The 27,995-nt window shown below is 43.4% G+C and overlaps 1 protein-coding gene across 1 annotated transcript in view; it reads right to left on the reverse strand.

Annotated features, from left to right (window-relative positions):
* OBSCN (obscurin, cytoskeletal calmodulin and titin-interacting RhoGEF) overlaps positions 1-27,995 on the reverse strand; it is a 183,872-nt gene that overhangs the window by 77,766 nt on the left and 78,111 nt on the right. Inside the window, exons 46-65 of the mRNA XM_049798970.1 lie at positions 24,167-24,430; positions 23,564-23,827; positions 22,987-23,250; positions 22,207-22,470; positions 20,505-20,768; positions 18,913-19,179; positions 18,275-18,538; positions 17,410-17,676; positions 16,118-16,384; positions 15,137-15,403; positions 13,605-13,871; positions 12,154-12,426; positions 11,349-11,615; positions 9,307-9,573; positions 8,469-8,738; positions 7,670-7,936; positions 6,542-6,808; positions 5,415-5,681; positions 4,456-4,728; positions 683-949 (exon numbers count right to left, since the gene is read on the reverse strand). Coding sequence (XP_049654927.1) covers positions 683-949; positions 4,456-4,728; positions 5,415-5,681; positions 6,542-6,808; positions 7,670-7,936; positions 8,469-8,738; positions 9,307-9,573; positions 11,349-11,615; positions 12,154-12,426; positions 13,605-13,871; positions 15,137-15,403; positions 16,118-16,384; positions 17,410-17,676; positions 18,275-18,538; positions 18,913-19,179; positions 20,505-20,768; positions 22,207-22,470; positions 22,987-23,250; positions 23,564-23,827; positions 24,167-24,430 — 5,337 coding nt within the window. The remainder of the gene's footprint in view (positions 1-682; positions 950-4,455; positions 4,729-5,414; positions 5,682-6,541; positions 6,809-7,669; positions 7,937-8,468; positions 8,739-9,306; positions 9,574-11,348; positions 11,616-12,153; positions 12,427-13,604; positions 13,872-15,136; positions 15,404-16,117; positions 16,385-17,409; positions 17,677-18,274; positions 18,539-18,912; positions 19,180-20,504; positions 20,769-22,206; positions 22,471-22,986; positions 23,251-23,563; positions 23,828-24,166; positions 24,431-27,995) is intronic.

Raw genomic sequence — 27,995 nt, forward strand, 5'->3', positions numbered from 1 at the left:
ACAAAAGACAAATATTCAGAGAGCAAATCAGAACCATTGCTCTTGCTGATCACACTAATTCACCTGGTGACCAAAACCAGTGATTCTGTACACAGTAGAAAAAAAAAAAAAGGAAACGTCAATATAAAATTCTATGCCTATTGCTAATATTTTTATTTACTGTTTCTCAGGGCCCTCACAAATGCTGATGCCAAGTAAGAAGGTAATTCCCGAGTGCTCAGTATTTGAAATAAGTAAAATACCAGGCTACCTTAGTTTAGCTGAAAATAAAATGGAATTCCGCACTATCCATTAGCTACTGGTTTTAAGGCACACTGTGTGTAAAAAACACTGTAACAGCAAAAAGTACTCTTATTATTCCTTTGGACCAACACTACATCTGTGATTTTACAATAATTCAGCAGGACATATCCCTTTGCATCGATGTTCCCGTTCATTGTAGAAGAGGTATGATGCGTAAGTGGTGTAATAAGGGAGCAGTAATTAGAACTAAGCTCCAGTGAAATGCTGCGGTTTCGTATTCAATTCCCATTAACTCCCAACTATTATCATCGTTATCAGTACTGGAGTGAACACCAAAGAGTGGGTATATGATGTGTCACTTATGGAGGTGCTGCCATGATTTTTCCACCTCTTTTATTTGAACCCATGATAGTCTTCCTCTTTGGCTGGCAGACCTCACCTTGAACATCAAGTGCAGCCATCACTTTAGTGCCTTCAGCTTCACAAGAATAGATGCCAGTGTCTTCTGGTACCGTAGGTTTAATTGTTAGTATGCTTACATTCCAGTCCTGATCGATAATCACTCGCTGCCCATCTGCATGTATTTCCTGATCATTTTTCTTCCATATGGCGTGTACTGGCCTAGAATATTGGCATATGAACTCTGCTGTGCCATCTTCATCAACAGTTAAATCCTGCATGGGACTGACCACTTCAATGGTTGGATCTGTTAACCAACACGTCAGGAAGGACATGCATTAGTGGATCCTCATGGAAATTGCAACTTAGAGATTTTTGACAAGCACAGAGCCTGCGGGGAGCAAGCAGAGTGACAGTGCAAGCAAAGAAGCTGACTGGGCACACCAGGGATTAGCAGTTTAGTCCGTGCTGGTGTCAGCATCAAGCAGGATTGAAGCAAAACTGGTACATTAGAATATAACTATCACACTGGAAAATGGGCCACCAGCAATTAAGGCTTGTGCTTTAACAGTCCTGACTACAAACTTCTGTGCAGAACATCTGCTGGGATTCCCTCCAGGCTTAGTTTTCCTCCCAGCATTGCTGAGACCCTCTAGGCTAGGAAGCACTGGATGTGAAACCCTTCTGCGTCCCAGAATGTGGCAGGAGCGCAGGTCTGAGATGGAGGAGTGCAGCGGGTGGGCTGCCGTGAGTGGTTCCCTCTAACACTCAACCTTACATGAGCAATAGGAAAACGCCACAAACTCTACTGGAGGTTCCTTGTATGAGCAAACTGCAACCATTCATTGGAAAGAAATGCAATACTCGAATGCAAATACTCATGCCTGCCCTGTGGTGGCCATGGCTATGTGGGAGGAGTCATTGGCAGCGCAAGGAGCAAAGCCCCAGGACAACTATAACAAAAAAGGGCCCTTCACAGGAAACAGGTACTTCTTGTTTTGCTTAACTGTGTGTTCCTCTGCAGCAGAGACAGAGTTCAGGGAAAAATAACATGATTTCCTTTACAGCAGATGATCTAAAGATGCAGTATGAACCATTGCAATTTCAGATTGAGAGACCATAAGATGCTGGGAGCAGCTGGATACACAGTTCCTCCGAAGAAGGCGAGATCCATGAGGCTGCTTTGCATCCAGTCTTTCTTTTAAAATACTAGTTCTGCTTCTCAGGAGGCAGCTGTAGAGCACAGTAGATATATCTAACCTCAAAATATTGTGAGCTTCCAAAGCAGCCAAGGAGTGCCTCCTGAGACAGCAAATTGGACCCACTTCGTACAACTGCAATATCTATGCTGAAAAGAAAAATCTCAATGAGGTCTGAAAATGGAAGTCTCTCTGCAACATCTTTCTCAGCAGAACTGTCAACTCCCGCCCCAAATTTATATGGCTACAATGGGACATAGAAAGATAGCAAAGCAAGCTGATATACGTCCTTATCTTTCAAATAATTGTTCTGATCACAAGCCAGCTAGAATAAACTACACTGGACCTCTGTCTGGAATGCTCCTCTTGAAACCGGTGCATCAGGTTGAGGATTTGGGATGCTACTGGCAGACCTTGGGAAGCAAAGATAGTTTTGCAAATGTCTTTTGGAAACTTGTTGCAAGGCTTGATCCTGCTGCCTAAGGCTCCCTCGACCACTCCGTGTGTCTGCATGTGTTTATGGAGAGAAGGCATCAATGGCAGATCATGGAGATGTTTGGGTTACACCAGGCCTGAAGAAGCAAGAAGGTATCTGTGCAGATGGGGAGTACGCTGCCGTCCCTTTCCATAAGATGCAAACATGTGCTCCTCACAGCAAACGTCACCTGTGGTCTTGGAGAAGGAAGGTGTCCTGGTTCCACTGCCCCGTTCCTCCTTGCCACTGCTATCCTAAGACCTTGGTGGCCCTATTCACCCATGCAGAAGGGCAGAAAGCTCCTTGGGATTTAGGAGCCAACGTGTACCCTGGGGCCTGTAATTCTCACCCTGACCAAGGGGGACAGAAGGCAGCAGCAGCTCCTTCAACATTTTCCATCTCCCCGCTGCCCGTACGTGACGATGCCATCATACTGGGCCACTGAATGAATGTAGTTGTAGGGCAATGATATTGTGAAGGCCCAACAAGAAAAGCTGTCGTGAGATCTCACTTATTGCAGAATATATCCAGTTACAAGCATGTCTTACACCAGGAGAATGGGGCACACGGAACAGAGAGAAACAACTTGTGCCTTGATGAAGAACAAGCCACGGATAGCTAGACAGACTGAAATACACCTAGTTTGAAGACAGGTCTATTTTTCAATTTCTGGACAAAATAAAGTGCATGAAATTGGCTGTTCATACAAGCACAGTTAAAATTTCACTAGTGTTTTACTCTCCTATTCAATCGAGTGTTACGGAGAACAGTGTAACTGGGGTATTTTTTAAATACCTTTATCATCCTAATCCAATTATAGTCATATACTACTGTGGTTCAGGTTCACATTCAGAAATCTTGTCTTAATAGTAGCACAAAATACGTGCATACATATGCGTACTAGCATGAGCTGTGGGGTTGGACTAGATGATCTCCAGAGGTCCCTTCTAACATCAGCAATGCTGTGATTCTGTGAAATGAAAACTTCTCAGGAGCCCTTTATTTGACTGAGTAGAATACCTAACAATGTATTTATTTTTAATTTACATTTTAGGCCCACTGGAGTTATTTGCCTAGAGAGCTCAGAACCAGGTTCTGTCTCTGAAAATATGAAACTCAAAATTGATACAAATGGACATGTGGTCTGGGGGGGTGGGGTTGCACACTCTGTTGTTGCTGCATCATTCTGATATTAGGAAGAAGTGATTGGCATTTTATCTTTGCAGAGAGTTAAATTTTCTGAATGTACAAGGGACACATGATACAGAGAAGGAGACGTCAACCACTGACTACAATTCCATATTGTGGATCATTCCCGTTATGGTAGACAGTTATAGCATGGGGGTAGATTTTAATAAAGAACACTTAACCCTTTATATCTCCATATATACAAATCCCTTTTCCAAGCAAGGAATAAGTGTTACTTTTGTCTGAAAAATAACAACTTTTCCCAATGGCTACAGGAGGGCTGGATGTGAAGGAGCTTGCTTTATCAAGTCTGGAGCTCAGTGTTATTTGCAGCTTGTGGCTACCCTTACCAAATGAGAAAAATATTTACCCAACAGACCAGAAAAATTTGCTGGTACAATGATGACCATTACTATTCTGGCAATCAAACAATGAGGGTCATTTTGTCACTGTGTTACCCCAACGTCATATACCCTTTATTTTCCATTAAGAGCTCTGGAGCCATCAATATAACAGCCCAAAGTCTGGTCTTGGGAACATACTGAGCTCAGCGTCAGTAGCCTAGCTATGGAGCAGCACAGTGGTATTTTTGTGAATTTCCAGCTGCATAATATTTTGTGGTATTATAAAAGCCGTTGGGGGGGGGGGGGGGGGATGTGTCTAAAAAAATCAGGTGATACCACAGTGGTCTGTGTCGAGCTCTACTTAGATGTCAGGTGAAAGCAGCAGCCCTGAGGCTGCAATCCTTCCTCACCCGAACCACTGAAAAAAATCGATGTGGTTGTATCTATAAGACTTCTGGCACGAGTACGGGTGACTTGCAGAAGTGGAGGGCTGCAGGACACAGAAGACCTGTGAAAACATTTAGTAAGGGTAGCCTGGAAGGCAGAAGCGCTAGCACACTGAGCAAGTCCAGAGGTGGCCGTGTGTTTCTTTCTAACAATGAAATACCTTTGACTAATAATTTAGCTGAAGATATAAGGGACCCAGCTCTGAAGGTGACAGTGCCTGAGTCATGGCACGCCACATCATTTAGGGTTAAAGTGTGGATCATCCCGTCCTGCTGAGAGATTTCAGTCACAAAGTTGTTGTGAAGGGGGGATCCATCGAGCCACCACTGCACGTTCTTCACGCCCGGGTGCGAGAGCTCACAGGTGAACGTGGCTGACTCACCCACAAAGACGTCTGTGTTCTTTAAACCAGAAACTATGACTGCTTCTTCTTCTGTATAACAAAGCAAGAGAAGGTGCCAAAGGAAAACAAAAGCATAAACAAATACATGTCGCTTCTTGCAGAACCAGCCCAAGCAACAGTGCAAGTCGTCCAGGAGAGTTCAACTTGTAATGCTGTTCCAAGGAAAAAAAGAGCTAAAAATTTCTTTAAGGGATTTAGAAGCCACCTTCCGTCCTTCACCTGCTTGCAAGTGCAGTGTGTGTGTCTGCAAACACTGTTTCATTGGGAGGAAACTCTACTCCATGACCAGGTCATGACTGGCTCTCCTGTGTGTTGCAACCATCTGCACTGACATCGTATGAGGTAGGAGGCAGAGAGGTAGCTTAAGATTTAAATGTTTACTTAAGTGCTTTAAAAGAGGAATAAGAATATCAACAACGATAGAAGCTGTAATCAGTCATAACAAGAATTTCAGGATTTTTTTACAACCACTTCTCCAAGCAAATAGTTTTTCAGCAGTACCACCATCTGCTATGGTACAGAGTACAGTCAATGCTTTGAGCTACCTTAACTTATAAACATTGGTCCAACCTCAGCCTGAATGTATTTACGTCTGCACTGAAATCAGGAAAGAAATGAGTGGATCTGAGACAAGTTTGGCCAGTTACTGCCAAAGATTTTGGAATAAGATATTTCAGGCAGCAAAATCAGATTGTTTCTACCACATTTCACCTTACCTTGCACATACACAGAACCTGTAGTGATCTCGTATCCAGTGCTACAGGTATAATCCCCACAGTCATCAGGCTCTACGCCGTGGATGATCAGCTCAGCAATGCTGCCTTTCAGCTTCATCTCGTACTTGTCGCTGGGCTGAATGACCACCCCTCCTTTTCTCCACTCAACGGGGGCGTCCGGCTTGGAGATCTCACAGTGCAAGACAGCAGTTCCCCCTTCTTCAGACTCTACATTTTTCAGCTCCTCATTAAACAGCACGGGTAATACTGCAGTGGGGAAGCAACTGTATCAGTGACAGTGTTCAGAGGTGAGAAACCTGCTTGCAACTTCTTCGGCTTGGTAGTTCCCCTCTTTCTGAACCACAGCTTGCCTGCTAGCGATGCCAAGCCCAAAGCAGGACTTTGAGTTGTGCCATAGCCAGACACTCATGGGAATCAGGTGCTGATACAATGAAGGTGTCCACTGCTGCTCCATAAAGGATTGCCATAGGTCGCAGGACCTCTAAGGGGCTTCACGTGGGCATACGCTCAAATTTCAGTGTAAGCAGTTAGAGGCACAACAGGACCAATCACAGCATTTGGACATTTAATCACTGAAACCACACACTCTGAGCAGGAGCTGGTTTGGGGGGCCAAACTTGGGATCTAAAAGCATGATCTTGTTTCTTTAAAATTAATAAAACTATAAAATCAGTATATAAAAGTATGAAATGAATAAACCTATAAAATCCAAAATCATAGCCACTAGAAAAAGAGCCACAAATCTGGGGCTGCTCAGGCTCCATTTAAAATGGGCCTGTTCTAGGAATGGTGTAATACTCCAATCTCTTATTGTCAGGTAGCAGGCAAGTTTTCTAAATGCTCTTCTACATACCTCCCATCAGCAGCAGCTGCACTTTTGCTCCCAGCTCTCACAGTGAGATCAAAATTGCAGCTGCAGGACTAGAACTGGGTTTAAAAGGCACTAGATCCTTCTTTGAAGAACAGATTGCGGCTCAAACCCTTTCCTGCAGTAGTAATTCACAGATACGGCGTTGATGATAATTCGGCGATAAAACTTCCTTATCGCCCCTATGGAGAACAGCCAGAGCCGTAACTTCTCTGCCTTCAAGCGAGGCTTCTCCTACCTTTGACTTGCAACGACGCGGTGGTCTGCTGATCCCCCGAGTCGCACGTATAATCTCCGGCATCCTGAGCCTCAGCGTCATAGATGAAGAGCTCAACGTGTGTCCCCTCTTGCCGGATCTCGTACTTGTCACTCGGCTGCAGGACCGTATCTCCTTTCCTCCACTCCACGGGCGCGTTGGGTTTCGTCAGCTCGCAGTGCAGCATGGCTGTGCCCCCTTCCTCCACCTCCTCGTTTTTCAGCCACTGCTTGAAAAGCACGGGCAGGGCTTGAAAGGAGGGGGGGTGGTGGTGCAAATATAGAAAACGGAGGAATGTTTTATTTTTAAGGTACTGATAATGCCGTTCGTGAAGTTCATGCATAATTCTGGTTGCATTTAGCTAAGGAGACCTGCCGGAGTGGGGATGCCTGGGTCTAAGCCAGACAGAGGAGGAGAAGGGAGAAGAGTTAACCAGCAGGAAAAATTTCAGTTCTACAGGAGATGTATTTTTCTCCCTATATCCTAGACTTCTTTTCACAAAAAATTCCCAACTAACTTAAATAATAATTTCTGAAGCCCAGAGTTTTTCATCCCCCAAATAAAACCACAGAACAGGATAAAAGCACTCAAAGAATACATACCTGCAGACCTGAGGCTGCACCATTTTAAGAACAACTTGAGAACGTGCAGCCAGGGTTCAATTACAGAATAATTAAGGCTGAAGGGAGCTCCAGAGGTCCTCCATGGATGGAGATTCCTCTGCCACTCTGGGTCCCAGTTCCAGTGTCTGAACATCCCTTCTTTGTGAAAGGTTGGGTTTTTTCCCTAATATGAATTTCTGTCGCTGCAGCTTGCAACTGTTGTCTCATCTCTTTACTGAGCACCCCAAGGTAAGTCTGTCTCTCCTCTGTAGACCCCCGTTAGGAAGCTGCAGACAGCAACGAGCTCCCCCCTCAACCTTCTCTTCCTCAGGCTGAACAAACCCAGCTGCCTTTGCCTCTCCTTAAGCTCCATTGCTCCAGCCCCTTGACAAACTTGGTGGCCTTTACAGCACTTGCTCCACCATCTCAATGTCTGTCTTGCACTAGAGAGCTCCAAAAATTGACACGCACACCTCTCACCACTGCTGAGAGAAGACGAAGGTCATACCTTTAACCTCTAGTCTGGCAGTGGTCTTCCCATCAGCTGCGTGGCAGCTATACTCCCCCGAGTCCGGACGGTTCACGTCGTGAATGACCAACGTGTGCACGTTCCCCTCCTGCTTGATGCTGTACTTCTGGCTGGAGCGGATCACGGACGTGCCTTTCTTCCATTCCACCAGGACATCGGGCTTGGACACCTCACAGGACAAGTGAGCCGTGCCACCCTCCTGTAGCTCCAAGCTGTGGAGTGCCTTTACAAAGCTGACTGGAGCAACTGTGGGGAGAAGACACCGACACTGCTGCAACTGCCTAATCCAGCATTGTCCCCAGCTCAGAACTGGGTGCCTAGAGTTACATTTTGAACCAGATCAAAGAGGAACAAACAAGATAAGGTATTGACATGGCTTGTCTTTTAAAATCATTCTATATAACTTAATGGAAAGGTTTTTCAGAATTTTTGGACCTCTTTTGGAGTAAATATGATCGAAAACCAGCATAAGTAGGAGATTAGTTCAGAGCACGTTCTTGACATTCTTCAGCATTGATTCTGACATATCTTAGCTGCTTGTTTCAGGGTAAGTTGGATGGTCTTCAAAGGACGCTCGCTTCACTCCATGGACTATAAAAAGAACTGAAACAGCTAGCTCAGATGTACATATCTAACTTGTAAATGCCTAAATTAGGTTAGTAGAATCCCCCAAAATGTCCAAGGACCCCTCCTCCCAAATACACCTCTCCAGAAGCTAAAGCAATGTTGACATGCTTACCAGTACCTTCTAAATCCCTCTTCCTAGGAGGCTGCTCACCTTGGACCGTTAGCTGTGCTGCTGAGGTATGCTGCCCGACTTTGAAACTGATAGGGCCACAGTCTTCTAGTGTCACCTTCCTCAGGATCAAAGTGTGACGTGTCCCTTGGACTCTGATCTCATTCATTTCATTGGATTGCAGGGGAACATCCCCCAGGAACCACTGTGCATCCTGAGTGGTTTCTCGGGACAGCCTGCATTCAAACACTGCGTCTTCTCCTTCATACAAAGTGACGTCCTTCAGCGTCTCCACTATGACTGCTGCTGGTTCTTTATGGAAAGGTCAACAGAATTTGATATCTACTTTCAAGTGATGCCTCCTGGGTAAAACATTTCTTTATGCTCTTTCTTGACAGTACCATATTATTTGAAAGAACAACCACAAAGCACTAACCATTAAATGCATGGAAATGTAGTACACACGTGTACTACACATGTAGTAACGTTGCATTCTTACAAATGCATAATGTGTGCATATATATCATGCATGTCTATATGACAGTCTATAAACAGTCTATGACAGTCATGTTATACTCTATTGTGTGTATAATGAATATATACTATATATTTCTAATGCAATCTATGTATTGTGAAAACATTGTCAACGGATTTTAGTGGGTGACATTAACATTAAACCACAGACTCATTGACCAAAGACCCATTTCTGATTCCCTAGAGATAACCAACCCAGTTCTTATCCCTCTGAAACCACTCTCGTCTTTGAGATCCCCATGATTCAGTTTGGGCACAGGACAATGTCTAGCTGTCAAATTACTTAACCGTGTGCCCCTGCCACGGTACCAAGCTCTGTTCAGCTCTTCCCCACACAAAGTCCCACCTTTCACGAGCACAGCTGCAGTGGTTTGCTGGTCCCCTGCGTTGCACGTGTACTCCCCAGCATCAGCTTCACTCAGGTTCCGAATCGTCAGCTCAGCCACGGATCCAGCTTGATGCATCTTGTATTTGTCACTTGGTTGCAGCACTTTCCCGGCCTTCTTCCACTGCACAGCGGCATTTGATTTTGAGATTTCACAGCTCAAAGTGACTGTGCCACCTTCTTCGGCTTGCTGGTTCTGCAGTGGTTTTGTGAAGGTTACTGGCAAAGCTAAACCAAGATAAATCAGAGGAAAAAAATTATATTTCATTGCTGACTGTGTCACTAAGTCTTGTGTTTAATGAAACTCTGGTGCCATTCCAAATTTGATTCATACTCAGTTCCAAAATTATTTTAAAACCCAAACAAGGAATGACAGAAGGTGCTGGATTTCCAGGAGCACTAAGCACTCTGCACTCCCCAAGAGTCACTGGGCACTGCACACCCCAAGCACCTCTGGGAATGTGTTTCTTCTTACACGGGAGTGGTCACGCGTATGGACTCTTGAGCATCTAAGTTCATGTATCTACAAATGGGTACCAAAGCCACAACGCAAAAGCCTACACCTAATATCTAAGTTCTTGGGTAATTTGGGAGGATGCATGGAGAAACATCATTATATAATGCCCCTCCTTTGAAAACTGGACCCAGAAGAGAAATGAACGCTGGGAGTCTCTGCACTGATGTGTATCACTGATGGGTCAAGATGGAGTTTTGATGGGTTGATTTAAAATGCGCCACACATATAAGCCTAGTTCCTCTAGTCCAGTTCCCTAGAAGAACCTTGGTTGCTCCACACTCATGGCTGAATTGGTATTTATAAGGGAAGGAGATGGAGTTCCAGAAATCAGAGTGAATTCACAGGATGGCAGGTCTGTTTAAGAGGAGGTAGATCTGAAGGTTCTTGTGGCTGATGTAGGAATGGATGGTGTATTTTGTGGGACAGCTGGGGAATGGCTGGGGTCAAGTCTTTTGTACAGTTGCATTTGCAGCGAAGACATCCCACTGTGAAGCTAAGTCCTGCAGCCCAAGGGCTCTTAGGAGCCAACAAAGGAATAAAAAGGAGAGAGAAATAGTCTTTGTGAAGACCTACTCTGTCAGACTGTGTCACTGTTGATTCAGAAATCCTCATCATAAAAAAGGACCAGACCCTGCCACAGTGTCCCCGAATCTTACATATAGAACACCTAAACTAACCTTTAGCTCCCTAAAAGGTGAAGTGATAGCTTTTTGTCTCCTTTCACTACCAAGGATGCCATAGTTCGCTCATCGCCAGAATCGCAGATGTAGCCTCCAGCATCCTTCAGCTGTAGATCGTGGATGAGTAACTCCACAGCAGAGCCCATCTGCTTCATCTCATACTTGTTGCTGGCTTGGAGCAAGACTGACCCTTTTTTCCACTTCACTAATGCATCGTGTTTGCAGAGCTTGGCATGAAGGGTGACCTTAGAGCCTTCCTCACCTTCCTAGTTTCGGAGTTTTTTTTTGTTTTTCAAAGACTGCTGGAGTGGCTGGGACCACACGTAGAGACACAAACGGACAGCCACCATCAGAGGATCTCGCATTTTACACCTATTTTTAAGGAGCTAGGCACTAGAACTATTTAGGTGCCTTGCTCATCAAGCTGGAGTTGAGTGCTGAAGTAAGTTTGAGCACTTTGACTCTTGAGCACCATTTTCTCAGGTGGAACTACAGCTCAAAGGATGGTTAAGCATCAAAAATGGGCTCATTCTAATTTTAGTTCCAGCTTTGGTTTTCTGAGTGACCAGAAAGAGGCTTTTGTATCTACGATTGTGGAAGCAGTTACTGCACTTGGGTCCCTCCATGTTCATTGCTCAGGACACCACAGGACTTAACAACTTCTGAAAGCAAAAGGACTCAGCTGCTTTATGCCAGCAAAGTGCATCTGAGGACAAGGAAGTCAAGCAGATAGCACCCTCTTGCTAGTCTTAAGCTAACGAAGTGGAACAAGTTTCTCATCTTAAAAAGAAAATGAAAGAACCTACCTTTAACAGTTATAGTGGCTGTTGTTTGTTCATTTCCATTATCACAGGTGTATTTGCCAGAATCTTCTGGTTTTAAATGATAAATCTTTAAAGTGTGAACTGTTCCCTCCTGCCTGATTTCATACTTGGAGCTTGGGGAAATGACCTGAGTGCCCTTCTTCCACTCCACCGCAGCGTTAGGCTGGGAGACCTCGCAGCGGAGGATGGCTGTCTCTTCCTCTTGCAGTTCTGTGCTCTGTAATTTCTCCTTAAAGACTGGAGGTGGCACTGAAATTACAAAAACAGCAAAGGCGTTTACAGTCACCTTTATCTTTTTTCCCTGCAGGGTTAAAGCTACAGCTGAACAGTTAAGTACTAAACTTTAACTTCTGTGCTATATATTGGGGGGTTAAAACAATCTTCAAAGAGGGAAGGAGAAGGATGTTTGACTGAGAATTTCTTCAAAACAGTGTTTAGAGAAAGAAAGACTAAAGAAGAAAAAAAAAAAAAAGAGGAAAAGGGAGAGTGGAAGCAATGAAAATTACAGGTCTATCAATCTACCTACTGCAGCCAACCTAGTAATTTCTCCAGAAACCAGCTAGCTTCAGGACCCTGGTGACATATCCACCATCCATCCATGGTGACGACAGTCTATGAGACCACATGTGCGGTCTGAAGTACCCTACTAACACAAGGTACACAAGTACCCTACTAACATGGACCTAACAAGGGGTGAATGACGGCCTTGAATTTACTGTTAGCATAAGCAAAATGCCACCTTTTCTCACCAATCTTGTTGCTTTCCCACATGACAGAGAGCCCTCACCTTTTACCGTGAGCTCTGCCGTCGATGTGTGAGGCCCCACTCGGAAAGCGATGGTGCCAATGTCCTGCTCAGTCACCTTCCTTAATGTCAGTGTGTGAATCTTTCCCTTTTCCACTGAGATCTCATTCATTTCATTATTTTGCAGAGCAACATCCTGTAGCTTCCATTCAACGTCCCTTGCGTTTTCATGAGAAACCTGGCACCGAAATGTGACATCATCCCCTTCAAACACCACCATGTCCTTTAGGCCACTCACGATGGTCACGTCAGGCTCTGCAAACAATCCGTCAATAGTCAAGCCGTGAAAGGGAAAACACGGATGAAACCACAGAATCATCGAATAACATAGATTGCAGGGGACTTCTGGAGGTCATCTGGTCCCACCACTGCTCAAAGCAGGGCCAGCTTACAGCAGGTTGCTCAGCGCCTTGTCCAGCTGAGCTTGAAGTACCTCCAAGGATGGAGATATCACAGCTTCTCAAATCACGTTTCAAACACTGCTGGTTCCCTACTTTCAGCGTACTAGGTAACATGGCCAATATCTTTCAGTCAGTGGTTTTACTCCTTGCCCTTTCTCAGAGATACATTGAGTATTGATTTTTTTTTTTATTACACCTTTGATAATGTAATTGGGTGAATAAGGTGTGAATGCGATACCAAATTCAGGATTTTGGAACTTATTACATTTGCACTTAGATATCTTCACAGAACAACATGAAAACCTCATCCCCTCTACTGGCTTTTGCAAACAGAATTGCATATACTCTGTGCGGGCACTCCAGACAGGTTGGGAATCTGGTTGGCTCTGTGCTCTCAGCAGGACTTACTGGATTAGCATGAGCACAGGGCAGTTGTGCTTCACTTTGCTCGAGTCCTGCTTCTAGGACAGCGGGACACCTGCAGATCTGTGCAAAGATCATACAGACGGCAAAAGCTGTATGTACCCCAAATCTGTAGGGGAATACCAAGGGAGAAGCAGCACAATCTTCATCTGAGCAAACACAGTACGTATGCAGACAGCTGAGGTCACCATCTGCATGAAAAATGGTGCAGCTGGGCATAATGTGGAGTGTATCTATAATATTGAGTAGCCTGTAGAGATGCTAGCGGTGATTGTTCCATGCTAGTGGTCCAACCTGAAAGCAAGCTCTGTCTGTAATGACATTAAGGCCAGATGCAGCTGCCATGTGACTGGAAGCTGGGGGTGAACCATCTGTTCGCTCATATGCATATGATGTCAAGCAAATATTTCAAGGCATGAGTCAAAAATTACAGCTGCCTTATCCTCTCCTGTCCACCAAGTGAATCTTTGTTTCAGTGCATTCATTGACCCTAAGATTTTTTTATGATACCCTTCCTATGCTCTGTGTTTATCACAATAGTAATAATTACATTGCAAAATCTTAGCATCCTAAAGTGAAAATCCCCTTGCCCCAATAAACGTGTCTTGCCTTTCACAGTCAGTTTTGCAGAGCTCGTCTCATCCCCAGCCTTGCAGGAATACTCTCCAGCATCGCTAGGCTCCAGGCGGTGAACACGCAGCTCGCGGAGGGTGCCGTCCTGCCACATTTCGTACTTGGAACTTGAGTGAAGGACGACTCCATCTTTCCTCCACTCCACTTCTGCTTTGCTAATGGAAATCTCACAGCGCAGCCTGGCCGTTCCTCCCACTTCCACTTCTTCATTCTTCAGCTGCTGCTTCAGCCGGGGTTTGATGGCTACAAAGTGAAAAATAATGAATACACGAGTCATTGGCTTGAAGGCCGAGCCTGCACAACTCAACACAAGGCACCTGGGGTCTGATGCTGCAGAACAAATTTGCATTAAGTGTTTATATGATAATAACAACCCTTTTTAATCTGTAAACAGACCTATATTCTGGATATCCAGACAAGGAGAGGATCAGAAAGTTCCCCAAATATGTTTGTTTCCCATAAGGTCAAGGGCATCCACATTACACCTGTTGTATATTGGCTCTGGATATTGGAAATTCCAACACGCATAAAGATGTTGGCTGACCAAAACCTGGTACTTTCTGATTAAAACTAGTGTAAATCTGTTCATTTTTATAGACATATACTCATGACTTCAAACACTGTAAATGATGTAAAGCTTTAAACACATTTCTGATTTCTCTGCTATCTTTTCAAGACCCTAGACCATCAACAGCGAGTCCTTCCAGATGACTCACAAGCACATAGACTACATTTATTCAAGCAGAGCACGGAACAGGTCAGACAACAGCTTGTCCCTAAGGAAAACAAGAAGGGAATACCCATCGTGTGTGTGTGTGAGCAGTTGTGAAAACAGGAATCTCAGCGCTTGTGGTTCCTCTGTCTAAACCCTACTGTGATAAATGTAAAGCAAGCACAGGGCTCTTTCACTCATAGTTGACCCAGTGGCTGCTTTGTGGGCCAGGCTCAGCCAAGAGGATGTAGTTTGAAAGGTTTTGGCTTAGGTCAAAGCCACAAGTTCCACCCAACAGTTCTGACCCAACAGTCAGAGATGACCACAAACATTTCACAGATGCTGATTAATCACAGACATTATTCCTGGTTTGTTTAAACTGTGTTCCCAGGATACTCATGGGAAGGCATGACAAAAATTGGAAATAGTATATTTTTTTAAATGCTTTTGTAAAAGGCTTATGATTAGTTATTGATTCAACTGAGCCAGCAATGAACGCAAAGTGCCAAAAATAAAGATCTATTAGACTTGCAAAACCCCCATGATGCAGAGTTTCTTGCTTTCATCATGTCAGAGGAAGGGGTCAATACACTATACACTGTGCTTTACAGCCTTAAATAGCCATTCTACAAATCCTGTCCCACAAGATCCACTTTCTGTATTCTGGTTTATGACTGGGCACCTGCTTTCCTCGTGAACTTTTAGAGGGGTTTAGTCACCAATAAATAAAAGAATATCATTCACACAATTTCACAAATCCCTTTTATCCTCTCTTCCATTTTGATGCAATGCTAACCATTCACTCTGAGGACTGCTGTGCTCTGCTGGTCTCCTGTATCGCATGTGTAATCAGAGGCATCTTCTGGTTCTATATTATGAATCACAAGTTCAGCTGTGCGACCACTTAGTTTAATTTCATATTTGGCACATGCGAAGAGCTGCATGGTGCCTTTCCTCCACTCCACTGTTGCATTATCCTTTGTCAGCTCACACTGGAATTTCACCGCAGCTCCTTCTTCTGCCTCCTTGTCTTTGAGCTCCTTTTTGAAAAGAACTGGCAGAGCTAAAGGGGAAAAAAAAGAAGCAACGGGAGCTTTTATTGAAGCCTGAGCCAAGTCCTGGTTAACACAGTTAGACTGACACTTCGGAGAACAAGATACCATGCCCTGCAAATGTCATTTTCCTAGGCAGGATCCATGTTTTCTAATTTGCCTGGAGCTACTAGGAGATCTTGCTGCGTCAGAAGCAGCCATCTGCACTTATAACATTTATTTCCTTTGTTCCTTGACTCAAATTTTTCCCAGGGTTGAATTCTTTGAATGAATTTATCCCTCAGTTGATCTAACAATGATCCCAAGAGTAAAGATGTTGAAAACTCCATAGACAGCCTTTACAGATCAGGAAGGTCGTTGTTAGTCTTCTTCCAGGATTTGGAAGAAAATCTTTTTTTAAATACTTAAACCACATGTCATGTGAAATGTCCAGATGTTCTGTTAAAGCATTGCTCTTTCTGTAATTTCTCCCCAGCCATAAAGCTAGAAAGTATTTCTTCTTAGAACCCAAAACTCAAATACAGCACTGGAAGAACAAAGTATCATCCTTTTCCATTCTCATTTGAAAAAAAAGAAAAAAAGAAAAAAATATTCTAGTGTATCAGATGAAAAGGAAAATATTTATAGGGGGAAAAAATCATGTACTTAAAAAGATTCATATTCAAACTGTTGCTTTGCATGTTGGATGGAATCTATTGATTTAGGAGTCAGCTCATACCACCTACCTTTCACATTTAAAGATGCTTTTGTTTCCTGATCTCCGGTATCACAGCTGTATTCTCCTGTATCTTCTAATTTAAGATTATGAATTAAGAGCTCTACCAGGCATTCCCTCTGCCTCATTTCATATTTCTGGCTGGGCTGAAGCCCCACTCCTCCTTTCCTCCATTCCACTGCAGCATTGGGTTTCGACAGCTCACAGCACAATGTAGCTGTACTTCCTTCCTCTGATTCCTTATTTTGTAGGGGTTGCTTAAACGTGACAGGCAGTGCTGCAAAATTTGAGAGGGAAATGTTTTAAGAGTGTTTCAGTCTGGAAAGGACCCAATCCTACCATCATTCTTCAGAAATGGCCTATTCTAATGATTCCGCAACCTTTGGGCTGCAGCTCTCTGTCTTGGTAGCAACTGTCGTGAACCATTACATGAACCAAGAGCTGAGGACAGATGTGAAGTTAGGAAAGTTTTAGTCTCAGAAAGTGGTCCATAGAATGGCCTGGCTTGTGATCCAAAGGAGTCAGACTTTCCCATGGAGGTGTCTCCATGCCAAGTATGGATGCTTTAGTCAAAGATCACCGGGACATGCTCTCTCTTAAATGGATGCTTATTGCTTAATAAAGGTCTCTGAGTTTGCAACATTAAGCAAAGAGTATTCTTCCCCTTTCCCCCAAAAAAGCTTCTATCTTCTATCAACATATAAAAAATCAAGTTAGCATCTAAAACACAAGAAGAGGCAGTACAGTAAAAGATGACAAAAAAGTGATAAATGGAGGAGGAAATTCAGATTTCAGGCAAGGTCTTGCTCTGGATGGTAGAAGGGGTGGAGGAAAACAGATGTGGATGCAGTTGTTTGCGCTCAAAGCCTCAAGTAATAATACAGCACGTTCACATGTTATCCTTTATCCCCCAACTGTTGCACCTCTTATCATCCCAATCAGGCATTATGCCCAATTAGGCATCCCTTATGCCTACTGAAGCAACAACAACCAAAAATAACCATCAGCCTGCCTGGCTTAGTTTCCGTTATCCTTTCCCATATGCAGCCACAGTCCCTGCATTCAGAGAGCAGAAGGGTTAATCATACTTTGACATCGTGGCAACATTTAATTGCTTTGATGCTGGTTAATCACTGCACATACTGCAAGCAGAACTTTCCTAACTTGACCATGTGTCATGCTCAGGTAGAGTACGTACGCTGGCAGGGGCCAGCAGCAAAACAAATAAATGCCTGTAGAGAGCACTGGGAGATGCTCCTTTCACTCCATCTCTATTGAGCCAAGAGTCAATACTCCGCCTACCATGTACGGTTACCACAGCCGTTGTCTGCTGATGTCCAGAGTCACAGGTGTACCTTCCTGAATCGTCCAGTTCTAAGTCATAAATGACCAATTCAGCAGTGGAGCCCTGCTGCTTCATCTCATATTTCAAACCAGGGTAGAGAGTAATATCTCCTTTTCTCCACTCTACTGGAGCCTTGGGTTTGGTAAGCTCACACCTCAGTGTTGCTGTACCACCTTCTTCTGCCTCGGTATTCTGAAGCTCTTGTTTAAAAAGTGCTGGTAGGGCTATAAAATAGAAACATAACTTGCAACATACTGCAGTTGAGGTTTGGGAAAGAGAAAGTAGAAAGAAAACAAAAGCACCAAAAGAGCTTTTTTTGCAGATGTCTCTACACCTCAGTGCTCTAGATTCAAAGTACATGGCTATTTCCCCAGAGAAGTAATAGGAGCATCTGCAGAACAAGAAGGAATCGATTTCAAGAAGTTACATCTGCCATGAAGTATATAGAAGCTTAATCAAATCTATGATCCAAAAATGGCAGAATATTTTTTTCCTACTATAAAAACAGCCAGTGTGTTGCCCTGATCACTGAAGAGGTATTCTGAAGATCAGCAGGGATTTGTAAGAGTTCATATTGCCTCTTAAGATAGGCCACTTGCAGGAGAGATTACAATTATCCTGACAGTAACATACCGACAAAATGTAATTTGTTCTGCATTGCAATTCCCATTTTCTACCTAGTCACTCCATTAGGCTGTATAGACCATGCTATTCTGCACACCTTATGAACTGTAGTCAGCTCTTCTCCATAAGGGACACTAGAGCACAGTTTTAATTTTCAGAAAATATTACAAACTTTTCCTTTTTTTTTTTTTTTTTTACCATTGACTGTCAAAGTGGCAGTTGTCTGCTGATCTCCACACACACAGGTGTAATCTCCAGTGTCCTCCATATCCAGCTCATGGATAATCAGCTTTGCAACAGCACCATCTTGACTCATTTCATATTTGCTGCTTGCTTTGAGGACCTCCTGCCCTTTCATCCACTTCACCACAGCAGGTTTAGTCAGCTCGCAGTGCAGAGCAGCTGTCCCACTTTCTACAGCTTCTAGGTCCTTCAGGTCTTTTTTGAATTCCGGAGGCAGTGCTGAAGAGTAAAAGAGTTACCACAGAGGGAGTGAATATTCCTTAAAAATCAGTTAGATGAGGTCCTGGGGGAGAGGATGCGTGGTACACTACTGAGCCCTGATCCAGGTTAGTGGAACAAACCGAAAAACCTCTCCCAGCTTCCCTGGACTCTGCGTCAGGGCAAGGAAAGTGAGAAGAACCAGCACAGTTGACAAGATGAACACCAACAGGCAACTCTTTTCCCAATTCTAACACAAGGAGGAAGCACATCAATAAAGTCGAAAGGAACACAAAAGCCCAAGCAAACAGAAAGGGAATGGGAAGAGACCATGGAAACAGGGACTCGGGCAGGTCTACGGTTTGGAGGACCTTAACTCCCAAGGGTTACTTTACCATGCACTGTCAAAGCAGCTGTGGTTGTCTTGTCTCCACACACACAGGTATAATCTCCAGCATCATTCAAGTCTAAATCGTGAACGACCAGCTCCACAACGCAGCCTTCCCGTCTGGTGCTGTACTTCTTGTCCGAGGTGAGGACGCGAGGGCCCTTCTTCCACTGAACGTGGGCAGATGCCTTGCTGAGCTCACAGCGCAAAGTGGCCGTTCCACCTTCCACCGCTTCCTCGCTGGTCATTTCTTCTTGGAAAAATGGAGGCACAGCTGAAGGATGCAGGTAAAAAGTATTACGAACTGAGGACATCGCCAGGGATGAGTGAAGGTAGGAAGTGACAAGGGAAAGTGGTGAAGGTTATGGAAGGGCAAGCAACAGCAACAAAGAGAAAGAGAAATGAAAACATCCTAGTGGGAATATATACCCTAATTCTTTGGGGTTTTATGCTGGCTTCCTACTAGAGAAATTGCAATGTCCTTGAGAGATTTACACCTGCTTTCTACCAGTTTCCATGTGGGAAAACCCAAGAATATAATCTCTGAGCTCCTTACTTCACACAAGCGTTGGTGTCTTCCACAAACTTCATGCCTTTTTAGTCTCCTTTCCTGCTTACAGAGCAGCCCTGCTGAGCTCTGATTTTTGGCACAGCTCCTTACTCATCATCATTCCTTCTTCCTTGAGATACCCTTGAAAAGATGCAGCCAGGGCTCACAGATTCTTCTTGACCCCAAAGAAAATCTCCAGATGCTGAATCTCAGCCTGTTTTCATGTCTCAGAACATATTTTCCCCACTGTTATTTCCTTGAAATAAATTTGGTGACCTTAACATATGTCCCTCTATTAACTAGGTGGGATAACGAGACATTCCACATCCTTAACAGGGCTGTATATCTCAGATCTCAGACTTAATCACTTGCTCCACAGCAGTGGAGCTAAGTTAAAATATCTAGGCTAGAAACCACATTTAGCCTCCTTGATTTGGCACATTTCCCACCGCCAACAGCGTTAAGCTGAAACACCAGTTTTGTTTGCACAGGAATTGGTCCTTGCAACAAAATAAGACCAGAAGGAGGTCACATAAGGAATTTATTCTTTCCTGCCTAGAAAAATCAGACTCCTGAGACAAACCTATCTTTGTGCATTAGGACGCTGGTTCTGGGCACAAAACCAAATATAAACATAATTTAGCACAGAAGAAATTATAACTAACACAGTCTTATTTTGAATACTGCTTATTATGCCAAAAAGGAATGGCAAAGAATAAACAGATGTGTGGTTTAGAGAATAAATGCAGGAAAAGAAAGATAAAAGAAGAGTGGAGTTATATGCTAGGAAAGGAATGTCAGAAGGGAAAGATGAAAGGATAACAGGTTTGTGTTTAAGGAAAGGAAAAGACAAAAGGATGGCACAGAAAAACGCAGACCGGTATTTTCCAATATACACAGCCTGCAGGTCATCAAAGGCAGGGAATAGGATTTCAAATTAATGGAACTTCAGTTAATAAGTTTGAACAAACAGACATGGAATATTGAACACCTGATGGTAGAAGACAGACATTTCCAGTTAGGAAACAGGAGGTCAGGATAGTTTTTACCCTGTACTGTTAAGACAGCTGTAGTCTGGTGCTCTCCACACACACAGGTGTAGTCTCCTGCATCTTCCTCAGCTATCTCATGAATCACCAGCTCTGCCTTGGTCCCTTCCTGCCTCATTTTGTATTTCTCACTCTCTTTGAGAATCCTCTGATCCTTCCGCCACTCCACCGGAGCAGCCTTGGTGAGCTCGCAGCGCAGGGCGACTTCTCCACCTTCTTCTGCTTCCTTGTTCTTTAGCTCTTCCTTAAAGAGTGGCGGCAGAGCTGAAGGATGCAACATGGACAAACGGTCATCAGAAAACCAGAATTAAAATCCTGATTTCTTTTTCATGCTTGGGGGATTATTTCCCCTCATGCCTCCCCTTTTCTGCCTATTATAAACATGCTCAGCTATAGCCAAGTTCAGAAACTCCGAAAGCATCCTTCTTCGAGCATGACGTGGTTTCACTCACCCTAAGGGATCAGTTCCCTGGCTGTTTGTTGATTTTCATGGTGAAAGAACAACACAGAAAGATCCAGATCTTGGGTCAACAGCACTCACAAATAATACTGCTGGATACAGTACTATTTTACCTACACAGGTGTGATTTCTTGGAGGCTGGTATTGTTATTTTCTGGTTTGTTTTTACTAAAAACTTAGAGCACCATCTAGATGAAATCAGCCAGATTTCAAAAGGAAACTATTTTTAGTTTTAAATCGAAGTTTGAAGGCCCATTACATGTAATAAGAATTTCAGGTTCTCACTATGTTCTATTTTGGAAATCAAAACCCAAAGACAGAACAACCTGTGGGAAATAACCTTCAGGAAAACTAATTATTAACATTTACCCACAAGTGTGCCTTGTGCACAACTACTGTGAGCACGTACAGAATCCAAACAGTACTCCCCAAAGGTGCCAGAAAAAGTCCATGTCTCAGCTAAGGCCAGGAGAGGGTCAGAACTTTTTGGAAAAAGCTGGAGGCAACAGAACTGGGTCTCTGACCACGTAAGTTCCTCAGAGCCAAGGACTGGTACTCCATTAAAATGGATATTCATTAATAAAAGGAGAGCAGAACATCAGGTAATGAGAACATTAACGTAACGCAAGGATTTATCCATGGATTGGTTTATTGGGACCTGATAACCTGTGGCACTGGGGTTTTATTTAATACCTAACTGTCAAGGTAGTCCTGATCCCCACATAGAGGTGTAGACCCCTGCATCCTTCAAACCTAAATTAAGGGTAACAGGCTCTGAAATGGTAACTCTTATCTCATTCTCCATGTCTTCTTGCTTAAAGAATCTGGTACCCCCAAGAGCAGCCCTGGCCAGGTCACACCGCACAGGGACATGTCCTCCTCCTGCTGCTGCCTCAACCCTCACTTCTCCTTTGAGCAGTGCCTGGAGGACAGAGAGCCTGACAGCCCATACATGTGGGTTTTGGAGAAAACTGTGGTTGGTTGAAAGTGAACCATGGGGATTAGAGGCAGGGGGAGAAAGAGCTGGAAAATATAGATGTTCAAGAAGAGGGCACTTGGACAGATAGAAACATCTTGTTTTCACCTTTTAAATGGGGACAGATTAATAATGACCCCCAAATTTGCCCAGAACTATTCTTTCTCAGTAAGAAATTATCTATGCATAGAATGAAGGAAGAGAAAGTGAAAAAAACACATACAAGCCTACAGAGCTGTTTATCAATTTTAGTAAGGTCTTTTTACCATGAACTGTTAAGGTTGCTGTTGTCTTCTGGTCACCACACACACAGGTGTAATCTCCAGCGTCCTTTACTTCTAGGTCACGAATGACTAGCTCTGCGGTGGTGCCAAGCTGTCTCATTTGATATTTGTCACTTGCTTTGAGCACTTTGGACCCTATTTTCCACTGTACTGGAGCTGCTTTGCTTAATTCACAATGCAGAGAGACTGATGTTCCTTCCAGGACTTCTTCATTCTTCAGTTCTTCCTTGAAAACCACTGGCAGGGCTGGGAATGGAAAGTAATTAGGCAGTGTATATAAACTAAGACATCCGCATTTGTGGTCAGCATCATGAACTCTCGACTGAAGTTCAAACCTGGCTGAGTCAGGGGCTTTAACCATTGAGGTTATCACTATGATGATCTGGAAAATTAAATCCAGCAGTGACAGTAAGAAAAGAAATGCTGAGCTAACAGGTCAAAGTACAACAAGCTAGATGGATTCAAGATGCAACCTAAAAAAACTTATCACAAGGCCACCCTCCACAGGGGCAGGACAGGAGCACTTCCTAGGCGCTGTTCCCTTAAACTTACAACATAACAGTTTGTCTGCATGGAGGAACAGTCACGTCCTCAGCTCCCTTTTCAGGAACATCAGACCAAAATTGAACATCAGAGCAAGAAGTTCTCCTTTCCTGAACGCAAATTAATACCTAGGAAAAAGCTGGTAGGTGAACACTTCGTACAGCAACAGGTTGTTTCAGAGAAACAAAAAATGAACAGTCATCTGCGAGATGGATTTACCATTCACTGTCAGAGAAGCCGTGGTGTGCTGGTCTCCACACACACAGGTATAATCTCCTGCGTCCTTCAGCTCTAGATCACAAATTTCCAGCTCAGCAAGGGTATTATCCTGCCGCATGACGTATTTTTCACTTGCCCTGAGTATTTTGTTTCCTTTCTTCCACGACACAGCTGCAGCCTTGGTCAGCTCACAGCGCAGAGCGGCTGTTTGGCTTTCCGTGGCTTGCAGGTCCTTCAGTTCTTCTTTGAAAAGTGCAGGCAAGGCTGAAGGTCACAAAACAGACAGAGGACGTTAAAAATGACACGTAGCTCACAGCTGATGGGATGGATGGGGTGGTACAGAAGCAGAGAACATTTTAGGGTGGAAAGAGTTTCCTTTTCTCATAATTCCAGGACATTGGACAAACCAATAGACAGAAACAGAAAAGCAGCCTGGATGCAACCAGATCTTAGAGACAGCTTACAAATTCAAAGAAACAAATTAAGCCACAGGTAAACACACAACAATAGGGATGCGCTGGTAGAGAAACAAACAATAATACAGATGTGTGTATATATATATATATATGTTTTTTACCATGCACTATCAAGGCAGCTGTCGTCTCCTGTTCTCCACACACACAAGTGTATTCTCCAGCATCTTTCAATTCTACGTCATGGATCAGCAGCTTCACGACCGTGCCCTCCTGTCTCATTTTGTATTTGTCGCTGGCTTTGACCAAACGGCTTCCCTTTCTCCACTCTACTTGAGCAACCTTGCTCAGCTCACAGCGCAGAGTGGCTGCTTGACCTTCTGTTACCTCCTCGTCTTTCAGGCTTTCCTTGATGCGTGCAGGCAGCGCTGAGGATGCAACGGACAGAGGGTTAAAATGGAGCCGTCAAACACAGCCTGCTGGTGAAGGGTAGGGGTGGGGGGAGAAAAGGTGAGGGTATCAGTGGGGAGCTGTCTTCGGGCCTGGTCTCACGTCTGCTTTAGGGATCAGGTCCTAAAACCACTTTGTGTTAGGAAACGGGATGAAGGTTTTTCCCTTAAATGACAAAATGTAAATTAATTCTCATGACTGTGATGTGCAAAGTCAGACTCAGAGTAATTATGCAGAGATAACAATGAACATGGAGAAAAAATGAATTCAAACCATAAGCTCGATAATGAGGACATCTAGATGAAATCGGTTATTACCATGTACTGCTAAGGAAGCTGTGGTTTGCTTATCCCCGCACACACAGGTATAATCACCAGCATCGTTCTCATTTAGATTATGGATCACCAGTTCTGCAGTGACATCCTTCTGCCTCATTTTGTATTTCTCGCTAGGTTTGAGTACTGTGTGTCCCTTTTTCCACTCCACTGAAGCGGTCTTGGTCAGCTCACAGCGCAGAGTCACCACTTCACCCTCTGTGGCTTCCTCATTTCTTAACTCTTCTTTGAAGAGAGCAGGAAGGGCTGAGAAACAAAGGAGCAAACATTTTCATGATATGCAGTTCTTGGCCACCAGAAAAATGAACCTTGATGTTTACCAGTATCTATCCATGCCTAGTTATTGACAGGAGGTTCATCTCACAGAAAGAAGATACTAATTTGTATCACAGCCACAAAAGGGTCTCAAACAGTGGGTAAATTTGCCTATTGGTTTAGAGATGTATGGAGAATAAACAGCAGGAATGGGAAAACTTTATGCATGGTCAAAAATATAACTTTCTCAGTGTAATTCAGCCCAGGAAAAGTGATACAGCAGGTTACACCATGATGAGGGAAAAAAGCTAAAGAGAAAAAGAAAAGGCTTTAACCTTATGCGTTAAGGATGCCTAAGACCTAGCCCGAGAGTTGGAATGAGGCTGAAGAGCAGAATCAGAGAGACCTCTTGGAAGTGCTTGCGTAACAATAAAATGGAAAAAGAAGGATGATGTCTCCGTTGTGGAAATCTGCTGTAAGACCTTCACGCCAGGAAGTTCAGATGTATCCTAACACCCTGTCCCTTTTGGAACAACCAATAGAACTATTCAGAACATCAGACTGGATGGTAATGTTATAATATGTACTATGGGAGCAGTAGGATGGGACAATGTCTGCTAAGTCTGTGGAATGGGGTGGGGACCACTTTTGGATATAGAATATATGCACAAGAACAGGAGAGGACAAGTTCTGATTCTAACCAGCAAGAAATAAATATTTGAGAATACAGATGTGGAAGATAATTGGGTACACACCAGTTATGAAGCAGGAGAAGCTCATGGACTTTAGGACAAGTAACAATGGAGAAGAGCAAAAAGAAATTCTGTGGGCAACAAGAAAGCAAGCTTCAATAATTCAAGAATTGTTACTTATGATGAAACAGAAGCAAATGTAAAGGACAAGGTAGTTTAAGAGAGTGGAAAACTTCTCAAAGAAACAATATTAAGGGCATAAATATAGAGACTACCTCACTCCAAGGATCATCAGGAACAGCCTGCCTAATCTCCAAATTCTTCAGTGTCCTGAAACTCAAGACACCTATAAAATACGGGAGGTTTAGATGAGCGCAAAAGAAATACTACAGAATCTAGAGGCAAAACCAGAAAGGCCAGGTTCCCTGCATGTCTCAAGAAGGTGAAGGGCAGGTCCCCACTCCTGGACTCTCACCTCATGGACAAAGAGACCAACATGAAAGAGGGGCTGGAAGGTAATCTGAAAAATGATGCTGATATCAAATGTCTCCAGACGCAGCTGAATGCTGTATGTAGTTGTACCCAGCAACTGGGTGGCAAGATCATTATTCCAGGAGCTTTCTCTGTCCTTGCTCACAGTTCAACTTGTGGCTCTCAGCTGTATCAGAATATTAGCATGCAAGCCCCAGAAACCTGGCCAGCCTAAACTAGAAGGAAACGGAAATAATACAATGACATTCTGTAAGTAGATTAGAAGGAAGAAGGAAGAAGTTGGTCTACCTCTCTTTCAGGAATGTAAGTTGATGGTGAGTGATATGGGGAAAGCTGAAGTGTTTAATTCTTCGATATTAAAGGTTAATGATAGCTAAGAAAGTAATAGGAATTCTAGCTAGGATAAGGGGAAAAAAAAGGATTGGAGAATATCTAAATAAACTGAATATTCTCAAAGCACCTTGGTGTGATGAAATTTGTCCTGGAATACTTAAGGTACAGGCTCAAGCAATATCAGACATTAACAGTTACATTGCAGAAAGCAAAGAGAATGAGTGATGTTCCACAAATACAGAAAAAATAGAAACTCAGAGGTGAAAAATGTCTCACAGATTGAAATATACACATTAGTTCTTACCATGTAAACCAAGGGTCTAAGCTTCCAGACAGTCAAGAAAGATCCAGGCAAAGTCAATGGAGCCAATAGAGCTACCTGCTGACCAAACGTAAACATCTGCTGTAAGGTGAACTGGATGTCTCGCTGACTTCCATTGACTGTGTTGACTAGATTTCCATTGACAAAAATGTGGATTTTGGAATACTCACCGGTCTTGATCTACAAGCTGAATCCCGTTCACAGTGCTTGTCTTGGAAAAAGAGAGAAGAGGGGGCAGCAGAGAGAGGATCCAAGGAATTACAGTCATTTCAGCTTAACTTTAATTCTTTGAAAAACATTGTAGCAATACACTTGGACTCACCAAGAGCTTTTCTCTTCATGAAGGAGTGGTCCAGTGTAATATTTCTTGATGTAGATTAATAAGCTTCACTGATAGAAAGACACAGTATATGATGCACAATTTTATTTTAGTAAAGCTCTTTAACTTAGGTATAAGTGGAACTACAGTAGGAAGCACTGCTAATTTGAAAAACCACAGTCAAAGAATATTCAACCATGATTTACACTCACAATGAACTAATGAGATAAGCAGAGTTCCTCAATACTCTGGAGCCCAGTATTATTCAGCATTTTCTTTAGTGACTTGGACAATGGAATGCAGAGATGTCATTAACTTTGCAGATGATGTCAAGGTGGGAAGGGAGGGAAGGTGAAAGCACTTTGTTAAACTGGATTAGGGTATAGAAGATCTTGATGAAGCAGTGGTGAAAAAATAGGCTGCAATTCAGCAAGAGCAGGTGCAAAATACTCTATTTAGGAACAATCAATACCACAAATACCAGATGGAGAACAATAGGCAGCAGATCTGCAGAGAGGGATTTGGGGTTACAAGAGATCATGGAGCAAATGCAAGTCAAAAAATGCATCTCTGATGTGAATAAAGCAGTCATCATAACAGGGATGTATAAAATGGAGTGTCACATGCAAGACACATGAAGTCCTTCCATCCTACTCCACTCTGGCAAAGACTCAGATGGAACGCTGTAGTCTGCTTTTGGCCACCACACTTCTAGAAAGATGTGGATTAACTGAAGATGGTCCAGAAAGCAACAAAGATGAGCTGAAGTCTAGCAAACATGACCTATGAAGAAAGAGTAAAAGGATTGAAGGTGCTTAGTCCAGAAAAGAGAAGACAGAAGTGAGACACGATGAAAGTTTTCACATCTGTAATTTCAAATCTTAGTTTCACAAAGAAGAAAAAAGCAAATATTTCCCCACTTCTACAGGACATAGGACAAGAAGTAATGACTTAAGCAAGCTCAAGAAAGACTTTTGTTGAAATTAGGAAGAACTTTCTGGCAGTAGTGATAGCTAGGCAGTGGAATGAGTGTCCCGGGGAACTGCAGATTCTTCACCACTGGAGGTTTTTAAATGCAGGCTAGATAGAGGTGATGGCAAATTGGGGCTCAAGAATGGACTAGATGACCTGTCCTTTCTAATTCTGTTTTCCACGGTTAAATTGGAAGTTCAAGGCTGAACCCATCCTTGTTTTATTGGCAAATATGATGATCTGGGCAGTAAAGCAAAGAAATCAACTCATTGACCTACTGAATCTCCAGGTGAGCAAGATGGCTGAAACTACTTCTTACTGTCCTATGTTAATAGCAGAAATAAAGTTTCCCTCTCTTCCAAGGAAAGCCTTCAGATGAATTTGACTGAGGACTGTAAAATACTCTCACACTATAATGCTGAGTAT

Source organism: Accipiter gentilis, chromosome 4 (assembly GCF_929443795.1).
Source record: "Accipiter gentilis chromosome 4, bAccGen1.1, whole genome shotgun sequence".
In the NCBI taxonomy this organism is placed as follows: Eukaryota; Metazoa; Chordata; class Aves; order Accipitriformes; family Accipitridae; genus Astur; species Astur gentilis.